At 43.9% G+C, this 13,836-nt stretch overlaps 3 protein-coding genes across 10 annotated transcripts; 1 reads left to right on the top strand and 2 right to left on the bottom strand.

Moving 5' to 3' along the window:
* Window positions 1-2,159: 2,159 nt before the first annotated feature.
* LOC117860707 (uncharacterized) lies at window positions 2,160-6,862 on the bottom strand. 7 transcript variants are annotated; one of them, XM_034744079.2, is made up of 9 exons: window positions 6,632-6,756; window positions 6,260-6,318; window positions 5,778-5,844; window positions 5,525-5,547; window positions 5,208-5,423; window positions 4,956-5,058; window positions 4,682-4,831; window positions 3,280-3,334; window positions 2,160-2,693 (listed from the first exon to the last, which is right to left on the bottom strand). In XM_034744079.2, exons 4-9 carry the CDS (start codon window positions 5,545-5,547, stop codon window positions 2,389-2,391), a joined length of 852 nt encoding a protein of 283 aa, XP_034599970.1. In that variant the 5' UTR covers window positions 5,778-5,844; window positions 6,260-6,318; window positions 6,632-6,756; the 3' UTR covers window positions 2,160-2,388. The 7 variants fall into 7 exon arrangements, 6 of the variants coding, with proteins under 6 accessions (XP_034599970.1, XP_034599971.1, XP_034599969.1 ...); XM_034744080.2 differs by lacking the exon at window positions 6,632-6,756 and adding an exon at window positions 6,420-6,535; XM_034744078.2 differs by lacking the exon at window positions 6,260-6,318 and having other exon boundaries at window positions 6,632-6,770.
* A 798-nt stretch (window positions 6,863-7,660) lies between these two features.
* On the top strand, window positions 7,661-8,189 carry LOC117861168 (uncharacterized). The gene has a single exon (XM_034744681.2). It carries the CDS (start codon window positions 7,763-7,765, stop codon window positions 8,048-8,050), a length of 288 nt encoding a protein of 95 aa, XP_034600572.1. The 5' UTR covers window positions 7,661-7,762; the 3' UTR covers window positions 8,051-8,189.
* Window positions 8,190-8,252: 63 nt separating this feature from the next.
* LOC117861167 (uncharacterized) lies at window positions 8,253-12,729 on the bottom strand. Of its 2 annotated transcripts, none has more exons than XM_072294649.1 (7): window positions 12,262-12,729; window positions 11,549-11,784; window positions 10,664-10,749; window positions 9,848-9,994; window positions 9,274-9,397; window positions 8,836-9,125; window positions 8,253-8,660 (listed from the first exon to the last, which is right to left on the bottom strand). In XM_072294649.1, exons 2-7 carry the CDS (start codon window positions 11,757-11,759, stop codon window positions 8,568-8,570), a joined length of 951 nt encoding a protein of 316 aa, XP_072150750.1. In that variant the 5' UTR covers window positions 11,760-11,784; window positions 12,262-12,729; the 3' UTR covers window positions 8,253-8,567. The 2 variants fall into 2 exon arrangements, with proteins under 2 accessions (XP_072150750.1, XP_034600571.1); XM_034744680.2 differs by having other exon boundaries at window positions 11,549-11,789; window positions 12,262-12,728.
* Between the last annotated feature and the right edge of the window lie 1,107 nt (window positions 12,730-13,836).

Raw genomic sequence — 13,836 nt, 5'->3', positions numbered from 1 at the left:
CGTCAATGTGGTGACAAACTACAGCTAACAGATGCTGATCGAATTGCGTCTGCTTGATCGTGCAAACCAGTACACGTACTCAACTTGTTCATCGCATGGCGATTGATTCCATCTCTACATCAGGATCTCAGTGTGGCTGCTGTGACTTCAAGTTACAGAAAACCAAGTGGCCAAATGGCTGCTCCTTATGTTATCACTACAGAATTTTCATTAATCCCTGCTTATCCTTGTAGTACGAAGTTAACGGAGCCTTGCTTTGCCACGCAATATCACGATCTTCTTCCGGATTTCCCTCTGCGTTAAACAGCTTAACGTCTATTTGTTTATTCTGTGGCTGTTGGTTGATCTATACAATGCTATTTCCATGAAATCAGATCCACCATTTTCCACACAAAACCAGCACGACTATTTCTCTTCCATGTCCTAATCCAAATGTTTCCTGTTCTCTCTTTTTTTTTCCCTTCCTTTCAAATTGAATGTTATTGTCTTCTTCGTACAAATAACGAATTCGCGCCGCTGCGCGTAGGGTGTTATCTTGCTGTTTGCAAGTGGGAATGTGGGATAGGGACACCACCAAACTTCCCCTTTTCCCCATAGCAGGGACACCAGCAACTTGGCACTCATCCGGTGGGTGCTTGCAGGTGGCTCAACACACGTGCGTATGCTTGTTGCTGACCAATTCCGTATGTTTGTGGACCAATTTCGTTTGTCGACCAGTTTCAGAAAATTCATGAAACTGAGCAGCAGGTACGCGAGAAGCAGCAGCTGGAAAGATAAGGCTGGTGATGCGTGTTAGCAACATTAACTTGGACGAAATCAAAAGTCAGACGCTGAATGCATGCGAAATGGCGTCCTTAGGCCGTACGGACGTGTCGATTGTCAGAGGAGCTTGTCTTTTGGGGCGCAGGGAAGACCAACACACGGCGTAGCGTCCATGTGTTTGACATTGCTTATTTGCTTCGGTGGTTTCGTTCCATGGTTTTCAAAGGCATCACGGCTTGACGTGGCATTTTATAATGGAGGAGCTCGAGTACGATTTAGGGGGCGTTTGGTTTCTCGAGCTAAAATTTAGTCCGTACCGCATCGAATATTCGGAGACTAATTAGGAGAACTAAACATGAGTTAATTATAAAACTAATTGCACAGATAGAGGCTAAACGGCGAAACAAATCTATTAAGCCTAATTAATCCATCATTAGCAAATGATACTGTAGCAGCACATTATCAAATCGTGAACTAATTAAGCTTTAATAGATTCGTCTCACCGTTTAGCCTCCATCTGTGTAATAGGTTTTGTAAATAGTCTACATTTAATACTTCTAATTAGTATCTAAACATTCAATGTGACAGCTGCTAAAAATAAGCAAAGTGAACCAAACACCCTCTTAAAAGACTACTTAAAAATAAGCAAAGTGAACTAAGCGCCCATTTAACTTCCCCGAATTGGACTGGAAATTCCAATCATAACGCACGCACAAATTCGTGTTCCAGATTAGTACACTAGAATAGACTACTGCATGGCCATCGTCTGCTTGTCTGCTACAGGAGATTAAGGACAAATATCTGCACAGAAAGAATATTCGGACGTTAATTATAAGAAATAAATATAAGCTAATATCTACATTGTAGTTCGTAAAACACGTCCCTCTCGTCACGTCGAAAGTTCGGACGTTAATTATAAGAAATAAATATAAGCTAATTATAAAATTAATTGAAGAAGCCCTAAGCTAATTCACGAGACGAATCTATTAAACCTAATTAATCCATCATTAGCAAATAGTTACTTAGCACCATATTATCAAATCATGAACTAATTAGGCTTAATAGATTCATCTCGCGAATTAACCTCCATCTGTGCAATTAGTTTTATAATTAACTTATATTTAATACTCTTAATAATATCAAACATCCGATGTGACGGAAGCTAAAATTTATCCCCTAGTATCCAAACAACCCTTGCATCTCCATTTAATTAATATCAAACATCCGATATGACGGAGGATAAAATTTATCCCCTAGTATCCAAACAACCCCTGCATCTCCATTTCAAAGTGCAACTCAACTCTGCAATTCTGCATAAAGAAGGCTAACCATCCCATCAAAGCAATCTTCTCAGTGATTCTACCTCGCTGCCTGTGAACCTGGAGTGCAAGCCAATGTTTCCAAAACAATACCCAGACCATATAACAGTATTATCCTCTCCGAACGGTGACATGATAACATACTTTTCAACAGAAAAAAAACAAACAAACAAACACAGCAAGGCAGTTACAACTCCATGCTAACGTCTCTCAGTCTGACCATTTTAAAGGTAGCATCACAAGTTCAATTGTTCACGCAGTCACGACTAGCCCGAAAACAGAAGGTTCATCATAAGGGAAGTGCTTTCTAGTCTGTCTTGTGGTTCCCATTGCCTGCCAGTGACCTGGACCGATCTCCACGCCTTCTCTGAGAGTCCCTTGAGCGTGAGCGTTCCTTCCTGCGGTCCCGTGAGCGTGAGCGTTCCCTTCGGCGGTCCCGTGAGCGAGACCGTTCCCTTCGATCCCTTGAGCGGGACCTTTCCCTTCTGCGTTCCCTTGAGCGAGACCGTTCCCTCCGATCCCGTGAGCGAGAACGCTCCCTTTTACGGTCCCTTGAGCGGGATCGCTCCCTTCTGCGAGAACGGTGAGGTGATGGGCTCCTTTGAGATCCTCCTGCAATGAAAAATATTATTAAAGATACAGCTATAATGCAAGAATTTAAGAAACCAGATTGGAACATGCTTGCGTTCATGGAGAAGTTTTCCATGGCTAGGCATGTGATTTTGACTACCTCAAAATGATGATTCAACTCAAGGAAAACATAACCTAGACCCTAGAGATTTATTCTGATCATGTCGAATTATGGAAGCTAAAAATGCTCCAATTATAATAACAGGTCACAGGAAATATCGCACTCCAGTGAGATCTGTGATTCTAATAATTCAAAGCATCACTGACAAAAAAAAATGAATAAACAAGCAAATAGTCTATGAGTGGCAATATTTAGAAAGATGAATTCTTCTTTACATATTAATAAATAAAACATTGCACATTATAACTGCAAATATATACATACATACATACATGCATATATATATATATACACATATATATTTAAGTCCATTCAACTCAGCCTATGCAAGTTGAACAAGCAAGACAAACAATGATCAACACAGAAAGCATTGCAGTCACATCATGCACAGGTGTGTTCAATAAAACATCATGCACAGGCACAAAAGTAGCGAATTTTTGTTCATACCTCTTCGACCGCAGTATTTTCCAGGAGTAGGAGTCCTTTCTCGAGTCCTTTTAGCCTGAAATGGACAACATGAACATGTGTTAGTTTCCACAATGAAAAAGGCAGTGAACTTCAATACGCCAAACAGAGTGTGAACCCAATTATCCAAGCTTAACATAAAATAGACTGGTTAAAGGAATAAGAAACTAAATTATGGCCCTTTGCTGAAAAACAAATAGTGAAGGATCATTAAGCCTGTCAACTCTCGATCAAAATTCTTGTTATACAAGTAGATGAATAACTTTACGTAGCTCAACCAAAGATGACACTTCTGTGCACTTTCCCGTGGTTGGTGTAGCCTTTCTCCAAGGAAGCGCCTGATTATGCCTCTTGTGATCTCCATCAAATCAGGATCTTGTTGTCGACGAAGATTGCAACAATGTAGGCTAGCTCAGCAGTTGGTGTCGTCGCATGCCAGCAGCATGCACCATGTAAGCTCAGTCGATGCAGACAAACCACGGAGCCCGTTGGATCATGAGGGCGATGTTGACGATGGTGGTTGTGGTCGTGGTGGCCGTGGCGGTGGTGGTGGCGATCGCAGTGGCGGTGGTGATCGCGGTGGCGGTGATGGTGGCACAATGCACAACAAGACTCCAAGGTCGCTCTCTGGTGGCAGCCCTCACGTTGATGTAGTGGGTATGCAATGTCGGTGAGGAAGGTGTAGACGACAAGCGGTGAAGATGAGCTCTGGGGTTGGTGATAAGCACCAGCACGTCAGCTGCACATCCGTTGGCGACAACCATGGTTGAAGACAGCACAGCCTGCGCCAACCAGGTTGACGTCGAGGCAGCCCAGCACCATGTTAAACTGGAAGGTCATGAAGTCAGCACGAGAGGAGTTAAGACCCCGGGAAATTTACCACACTAGGATTGCAGACCACATCACAAATGACTCCCTTTCAATTTACTCTGGCATATTTCACCTGAGTGGTATTTCCCTGCTCGACTGTCCCAGAATATACTCTTCCATCACAGGGAAAGAGCATATTTGTACTCCTCTACCGATAACATACCTCATCTCAAGAACCCTTCATCAAAGTACTTAACTGAACAGCACAGAGTATGCATTGAATTAAACTGATAGAATATACTTTCAAGTGCACAGCATTATGCATTTAGCTATTTATGTTGCTAAGACAACCATGATTTCAAGACCCAGATGAAAGGGGGAAGGAGAGAACACAAGACCATGCAAAAACCTTGTTTGACATAACAGCTAGCTTTATCTTATTTTAACTGTAATAATGATTTCAGAATATTGGGGGGAAATAGCACAAAGATAACATGATAAAACTAGCACTATTCAGCAGAAATATAATTGAAGAGTGTATTAATGTAATGAATCATTTCAGTTAGTATCTAACCTTCTCTACAGTGACCAGACGACCTTCAAGCACAGTGCGGTGCAGGTACTTGATGCAGCGTCTTGCATCTTCAACAGTATCCATAGTCACAAAGGCAAAGCCACGGGATTCTTTTGAGCGAGGATCAAGAACAACATGACAGTTTTTAACCTGCATTTAAAAGATGGAACTAATTATTCAGATACCAAAATGGTTACCACAAGATTAATCAATAACCAGATACAGATGCGAAACCATAATAAAAACACATGAACTAATAAACTTGAGATCACACCTTTCCTTCTTTACTAAAAAACTTCTCAAGGTCATCTTCAGTTACACGAGTAGACAATCCAGTCACATAAAGGTTATTCCCTGGATTTCTATCATCTAGGCTCCTGTGCACAATAAAGATCAAACATTAGTACTGCACCACTGCCCATAGGTTTGTGTAGAGTGACAGATTGAAACCAAAACAAGCCATTGGAAGTTGGAACCAATATGATTTAATATTTGATAAACTATCATGAACAAGTGATATGCTTGCCTGGATCGACTCCTATCCCTTGACCTTGACCTCGATCTACCACGTCTCCTAGGAGGAGGAGACCTTGAAGTGCTCCGCCGCTTAGGACTCCTTGGATGTGGAGACCTTGAGGTACTCTTTGGGGGAGGCGACCTTGAAGGGCTGCGCCTCTTTGGAGGAGGCGAACTTGAAGTTCCATTTCTTTCTGCAGGAGGTGTAATAGACCGTGCGGTGTATCTAAAAATAAAATTTTACAAACCAGAACACATTAGATGCTAAGAAGTCTATCTAAAAGATAAGAAGATAATAAGAATTCCCACCATGTAGGGAATACTAACCTCACTTCCTTGGCTTGTGACATCTAATACAAAAACACAAGAGACGGTGTAGTGTCAGATAAACAACCAATAACTTGTAGATTGATGGAATATATAAACACTTATCTAGGAAGAAAAATGAAAAGTCCATAATTAAGCCTAAGAGCTAAGACAAGTAATACTGGAAACTGTGTATAAATACACATCTGATAACTGTTGGGCACAGTCCATTTACCATAATACTTAAGGCAGTGAAGTGAAAAGTACTAAGTACCTTGACAAATGAAGCTGCAAACCGAAGTGATGGGTAAAGAGTAGAGAAACCAACAAAGGTGGTCTACCTGAAAGAAGCAGTGCAAATAAGCATAAACCAGTAAATAGACCATCAGGAATCAGCAAGTGCAAAGTACAATATATGTGGCTTCCATCCCTTTCAGCTCAGCAGTTGATGTCAGTCGACTGCTTCAGAATGCCAAATTGCCAATTATGTGTTGTTTAGTTGTTTTACAGTGGCCTGTACACGCTCGAGAAGGGGGGGGGGGGGGGGGGGGGGGGGGGGGGGGGGGCGCTTGCTGATTCACAAGCTAAATAAAAAGAATCAGGAACAACAATACTCCAAAACTGCAAGAAAATAAATGAATTTCCAATTTTTTCGCCAATTTCCTATTCACATGTCGCATGGTCTCCAAACTAATCTTAAATCTAACAAACGACGATCAGAACCGAGCAACCCGTCATCCACGGTAGCAGCCCTACCAGATCTGACTCGAGGTAGGGACCAGAAGTCAGCCACGATTCTCCTTTCTGGAATCCCCCTAACCAACGGAACAAAAAAAGAAATCAAAATCACGCAGCGACATGAACCCAGGAAAAAAATCGAATCAGACAGAATTTTAGACTCGTCCTAGGGGCTAACTTGGTTCTCCAGGCCAGCCGCGTCCCAGATCTGGCGCCTCAAGCCGCAACCGGCGTGCAGCTCCGGACTAGCTCGACAGGTAGCTCAGAACGCAGCGAGACCGACCAGATCTACTACGAGGCGGATTCAGGAGGAAAATGGTAGATCGATGTGTACGCAAAGCCCAAGGAGATCGTGGTGGGGAGGGAAGTGGCAGGGGGAGAAGACAGCACCTGGGGGCTTGGAGAGGCAGCCACCGTCGCTGCCGATGGCGAGAGGGAGGCGGCGCTGGCGCAGGCGCTGTCGCCGTCTGCGAGGAGGAGCACGAGAGGTGGATGGGTCACCCGTCGGGACAGAAAAATCCCCTCGGGCGAGACCGCTTGTGTTGCGGCGTTGAACAGGCCTACATGGGCCGAGAATTTGCCCAGCCCGGACTCATCGAAGCGCATGCAAAATTGGGTCGGGATGGGTTCCAAGCCCGTGAGGTTGGGCCCCAATCCAGTCCATTTATAAGTTCATAACCCAATCTCTTTTTTCTAACCTTTTGGCATGGAATATCACCAAGACTTGTGTAATACTGCCGTTTGTATCTATTTATAATTATAATAATTTTCCTTGTCCTATAATAAAAAGCAGAATAAAATTCTTGATTTCAAAAAAAATATCCTAAGAAATGCATTTTAAAGGGATGTTTTTCAAGTTGCTCAATAAGTCGTATGCTAGTGTTCAATTTCCTCTCATTAATATTTAGGGATGCTTTTTGGTTGCTCGCATTAGCACCATCCTTCAATCTTTACAAGAAGAGTGTTTGATTGCAGTACTTATCATTCTCACATGCAGGATCACTATATTTGTCCACGTAGACAACTAACCCCTTCACAAAGTTCATTGTATTTGCAGGTGCAGTCATACAGGTCACCTCATGCAACCAACCAAATATTTTTCCTTTTAGATCGCCGCAATTATAATATAGGACGATGCACAAGGATGGTTTTATCACTTTTGACTGTTTAGTTTGTCATCCGATAGTTAACCATATTCTCTCTGCGGCTTTTGAAACATTTGCAAATTCGCTACTCCAAAATTGAAGAATACCATAGTTTTTGTTCAAGTGGCGTTCTCCTATGGGTTTATGCGCACCCGGGACAGCTCTCGCGACTGGCGTATACGTGTACGTCTTCTGGAGCAACCCGGCTCCACGTGGCAGCAGCTCAGTAGACGTGGGCACGACACGTCACCACAAAAGGCACGTTCTTAAGCAAGCCACACCCACCACCGAGGCCCCGAACCCGAGCACCGCCGCCATCGAGCGACACGACTGACGACGCAGGGAGCGAAACAGGGCGGCGCAGGAGCGCGCCATCATGTCCGGCGCGCAGGGAGCTCAGCCGAAGGGCGCCTTCACGGCGACCACCTACACGTCGGCGCCCGCGGCTGCGGCCACCGGTGGCGGCGTTGCCCAGGAGCAGCAGGCGAGCCGGCGGCAGGCTCCGAGGACGGAGCTCAGGTCGGGGGAGGACGAGCGCGGGCTGCCCGTCAGGAAGCTGGAGGACACTGTCGAGGACGCCGCCGGCAAGGGCGGGCCGGTGTTCGGCGCCGGCACGGAGGACGGCAAGGCCGACCTCGGTGTCACCGGCACCGGCGGAGGATGATAGCCCTTGTTGTGCTCTCTGCTCTGTTTGACTATCGTGTGAGCAAGTGAAAGTATCTGCAGTGTAAAAACTGTGATGTACTGATTATGTAATTGTAACAGCAATCGATGCAATAAGACGAAGACGCTTGTTATTAGCACGCAGTTGCTGTACATTAGATGCATTGAGAGATCTTATATTCAGACGAAAAAACGCAACATGATTAATTCAGACAACAGATTTTCAATCGTCCAGTCGTTCAATTCCAGGAACAAGGCAGAGGGCGCACATTACAGTCACTACACGTGGTCGACGAAGATTACCGAGAAGGTAAAACGTAAAACTCAGCAGAAGCTCTAGACTGTTTCAGCAGATGGTGTTCGGTACAGGTAGAAGCAGGATTTTCATCTGTACAGTAGCCTAGTAGAACTCAAGGTGACCATTCCTTGTATGATCTGGAACCAGAGAGGATGGGCCATGTTGTCATGTTGATGAGGTGGCCATGAGCATTTTCAGGCAGGCACCTCTCTGGCTCTCTCTAGAGGAGCTTCAGCATCTTCAACCGCTCCTCGTGCTCCGGGTCAAGCTTCGGTGCCGTGTAGCTGCCGTGGAGGTCTTCCACCACGTATTCCTGCATATCAGAAATACAAGATCAAGCAAATCCCTTGTGAAATTCACCGCATCACTATCAAGGCTGACAGGACTGAGATGCTTGAATACTTTAGGATTTGAATGTATGATCAACAAAAGATGCACATTTCTCTTCTTGATTCAATAAGAACACTGATTTGAGGGGAGTTTCTTGCCTTTGTGAGCTCCCGTTTTGTCAGGATGTGATAATGCCTCTGCCAGATCCTCTGGACGGCCATGGTGGCTGCCAGGAAGCCATAGGCAATGCCCAGGATGGCAAACACGACGATGAAAACTAACACCAGGGCAAAGCATGCCTCCAAGGAAGCAGGCAGGCAGTCAAGGATGCCCCAGCCATAGCAGCAGTTCCGGCACCCAGCTAGGCATGGATCCTGGTGGTCGTTGAAGGATGAGCAGTGAACTATCAACCCGAAGAATCCAAGCAGCACAAAGAAAACCACAACACCTGCAGTTCAAACATGCAGTCATAACAGACTTCAAATTTGACTGAGGAATAATAAGTTCTTATGTATAGGAACTAAAATTCAAATCCAAACATCAACAAAATACAGATGCATCGTGACAATGGATAGGAAAACAGATGATTTGTGTACCTATGCAGTAGTAGAATGGTATTGGGTGCTTTGACAAGAAGCGATCCCAGCCATCACTGAAACTGTTCCGGAAACTTCCATCCCTGTCTAGAAAGTATGCAATTGCGCCAATAATAGCAATAGTCTGCAACAACGAAAAATAATGCATATAAGTGGTTTGCTTGCTTGAACTTGGATATCAGAACAAATCGACCTAACATTGGAATTGTGTTTCTTAAAGTTAAGTCTCATCTTATTACATATTGGCCTTAGGACTTGTATCCAAGAATTGCGTGAAACAACAAACAAATAAATCCTTTTCTTCATCTAAATGCTCCATGTTCTGTAAAAACTGTGTGAAAATGCAACAACAATTGCAGGTCTGGGTGATGTCTTTTCATTGTTTAACAGAACAACTAGAAAAACTCAACAGATAATGCCTAAGGGGCATAATATTGCTTTTAAATAAAGTAACTTGAAATAAGTTGCATATGAAGAATAAAAGGAGAAGATCTCTAGAGATGAAGATGTTCGACTTCATTTTGCGAAAGAAGCATGTACGGAAATTCAGTGCTTTCAAATGTTAAAAACTTACAAGCTGTACAGCAAGAAATACGAGGAGCACATCTCTTGCAACAAAGATCCGGAACTTCATTTTACGCCATGAGTTGTCCTCCCACGTCTCCACCCTGAGATGAAACTGAGCTTTGCATGTTGTGCAGTGGGAAAATGCAAATCCTTCCTACACAGAATAAAGATACAGAAGCATATAACTTCATTTTTCCTTCCATCATATCTGAATAGAAGACAACTTAATGAGACAATAGTAAAAGACTCGTACAGCATCTAGCTAGGAATGATCACCAAAGGTTCGTAAAAGCATGTTGTCAACCTAGACTTAAAGTGGAACAGAAATTGTAACCAACACATTGTCTACAGTGTACCCTCTGAAGTCTGAACCAAGCTGAAATATGATAGCCTGGAGAGATGCAGCTTGACTTCTAATAGGCAGCATATTTGCCGTTACATGTCAAAAAATTTATTCTGATAGCATCTTTGCAATGCCAGAATCTGCCAATTAGACAAAAATTGGTTAATGAAGTAAAAGGAAAGGTTCTTGTGCATTTAAGGAGCACAAACATCTATGTTGCATTGTTGACCTACTCTTTGTACAGTACACAGGACCCGATTAACAAAAACTGCATTAACAGCACCTCAACCAGTGTGTGCATTTTTGCTGTCTTGTGCATTTTTGCATGTTTCCTACGCCATTTCCTCTATCTAGTACTGATGTATTCATGTGGCAACTACCAACCTAAAGGTATGTAACATTGACAGGGGGAAGCAAAAGCATATATCATGTGGTTTCTGAGAAACTGGTAGAAAAATATAAGGAAGATATCATTAATACCTTAACAGAACGCCAGTGATCAAGGCATGAGCGGTGAACAAACTGTTGAGTTCCTTTGCACATGCAAGGTGATATCAGTTCATCACCTGCAGTAAAAAAACAAAACAAAGGAAAATGCACAACAGTGCAGAAGCTTACAGTTAGATCAGTTGTTGATTGGGTAGCAAAAGGAAAACTGAAGTATTCAACTAATAGTTCAATAAATCATTTTTATAGAAGAATTTTTTTAGCCCAATGTACACCCTGATGTGTGAAATTTTTTTGTTTACTTCACACAACAATGCCGCAAACCAAAATGTCTAGTGTCCATCATGAGAAAATGGCATTTGTTCATTATAATTTGCTGACAGAACTAGAGCTTACTATTGGCATTAGTCCTCGGATGTCACAACAGCATTGCTGAGCTTCTCCAGGACAATCATTAAATTAGTCACACCCTTGTAAGATGTTGACAACATAACAAGCCAGATTGATTTCAATTCTATCACAGTAGCACAGGAAAAAGAGACAACGATTTGTAAGCTAGCCAGCTCAGCTATGCGTCTTGGATGTTATCTTAGTTAATGCTGCAATCTTAAATTGATATTTGTGCTATCTGGTAGAGTTCAGATAATCAGATCAGAGATCATTTCTAAATCCCATTTGCTAGCGTGCATCCTAAATCATTGCGCGTTCAACTAGACACACAAGAAAATGCAGTAGATTGGACTGTTTTTGGACAACCATACAAAGTGAGCAAGAGCCCAAGAGGTGTGATCATACTTCGTTTTTCTTCTTGCTACAATCGGACAGGAAATTAGCACCAGACAAAAGCATCCCCAAATCGAAATGAGTGATTTAACCAACATAAGAAAACTGCACTGAGGTAGCATACAAAATCATCACCTATCTCAGACTCGCTCTCGAGGCAAATGCGGCAGCATGCAGCAGAAGAGCCATCGGTCTCCTCATCCTCGATCTCCAACGGGGTCACAGTTGCTGGTTGTGGCGCAGACAGCTCCACTGATGATGATGACTCCGCCTCCTTGTTCTCCCTCCCAAGAAGAGGGTCCGAGTCATTTGGGACCACCTCTTCCAGCTCCTGGTTCCTATCCATCCCGTGGCCGTTCTCTTCCTCTAGCCTTCACTGCAACAAGTTCAACCACCGCAGCAATCAAGAAGCGGAAATGTGAATTAATAACAGTTTCAGCAGGTGCGTGGCAAAGCATCGCCATATGGAACCAGAGAAATTGAAGTAAAGGCCAAGACTCTGAAGTCATAGGTCCTACCAAGTTGAACATTGACTAAGTGATTAGGTACATGGAACTTGAACTGCACTTGCATTAGACTTGGTCTTTCCGACTACTCGCGGGTCAAAATCACCCGAGAGAAACGGTCAAGTTCTACCCAAAATTACGATTGAAACAAATGGTCTAGTTTACACCAAATTCATCATATACACGAAATGGATCGGGGCCAGGGGCGGACCCAGATAATTGCTTGAAAAAAAATTCGAAGTTTAGAAGAATACATGGTCAGATCCAAATATGAATACCATACATCAGGGTTTGGGGGTTCGATTTCGCACCGCAGGAAGGGAAGGGAATAGGTGGGCGTACCTGTCGTATGTTCGTCGCCGGCGCCCGACGAAGGCCAGGTGGTCGGCTGACAAAAGACCTGGCAGTGGCTGCTCGCCTTGTCGTCGCCGCTAGGAAATAAGGCCCGACGGGGTGGAGCGGAAAAAGGAAAAGGAAAGGGAAAATTGGCCGCTGGGAAACGAAAGCCGGAGTCCAGGCGCGGGGAGGAGGGGGCTCAGCTGCGAGGCGCGCGCGGGCGCGAGGGAGGGCCGCTCGGCCGGTCAGGGTTGGAGAAGACGGACTGGGCGGCGGCGGTCCAGCAACGAATTCAGCCGGTTGGAGTCAAGTCGGGAGGAGCTCGACGGGCGCGGGGCCGGCCAGGCGAGCTCCCCCGTCGGGGAGGACAACGGCGCAGGGGAGGAGAGGAGCGGGCGGCGGATGCGAGAGCAGAGAGGGGAGAAGGGAGGGGAGCTCGGGATAGCGGTGGATGCGAGGAGTCGGGGGCGGGGGCGGGGGAAGAGACGGGCGAGGAGGAAAAGAATGTCTGACGCGTGGGCCCCATCAGGTATTGGAGATTGGATTTTTTGCGGTCTGCTGCAGTGATAATTACAAGAACGGCGCGGCCGGACGTCCAGTTCGGGGCCCTAGCATCGGACGCACGAGCAGCTACCCGATCGGGTCTGACACCGCTTTAGGATCTCGCTGAAATAAAGGTCCTGCCGAAACATTGTTGTATGCTGCAGGAAATATCTAGAGGGTAATGGGATGTTCGATACTAATTAGGAGGATAAAATATGAGCTAATTATAAAATTAACTGCAGAACTCTATACTAATTTGCGAGACGAATCTATTAAACCTAAAGTAAATAGTTACTGTAGCACCACATTATTAAATCATGTACTAATTAGGCTTAATAGATTCGTCTTGTGAATTAGACTCCATATGTGCAATTAGTTTTATAATTAGACTATATTTAATACTCCTAATTAGTATCAAATATCCGATGTGATGTGTACTAAATAGGTACTAAAGTTGAGGAGAGTTTATCAAACACCCCCTAATTTAAGTATTAAAATTGCAGAAATGCGTCGCGTATCTTTTTCAAATTAAACTAAATCCAATTCGAAAATTTCTTACACAAAATCACGAAACATATTAATCATCGATTAATAGGTGTGACAAGATGCAACATATAGCTTCCGAAAAATAGATGAAACATTATGTAATGACTGTTGCAACAGTCGCAACATTCCAAGTAAGCTATTGCAACATCTAAAAATCAAGAAAATAAGCTTTATGTAAATTGCAAAAAGCTGAAATGAGTGGTTGAAACATTTCAAATCACCGAATGCCACATTTGAAATGACTAGATGAAACATCATGAAATCAGTTGCAACAGTTAAAAATGGAAACATTCAAATGGCCTGTGTTTCTCCAGATTTGACCCTCCAAGTATGAGTCCAGCCATTTGCACGTCCTTGGGAGGAGCTCACTGGAGACCAACGAGTCCATGTTCTCCAACAATTTTCCAATTAAGACTTATTTGCAACATAAAAATAAAAGCATTGTAGCATCTACTGTCACGAGCTACAACAAAAAGTGGGTCAACCAATTGG

This window comes from Setaria viridis, chromosome 6 (genome assembly GCF_005286985.2).
Source record: "Setaria viridis chromosome 6, Setaria_viridis_v4.0, whole genome shotgun sequence".
NCBI classification, from domain to species: domain Eukaryota; kingdom Viridiplantae; phylum Streptophyta; class Magnoliopsida; order Poales; family Poaceae; genus Setaria; species Setaria viridis.
This window is presented reverse-complemented; position numbering and strand designations above follow the sequence as displayed.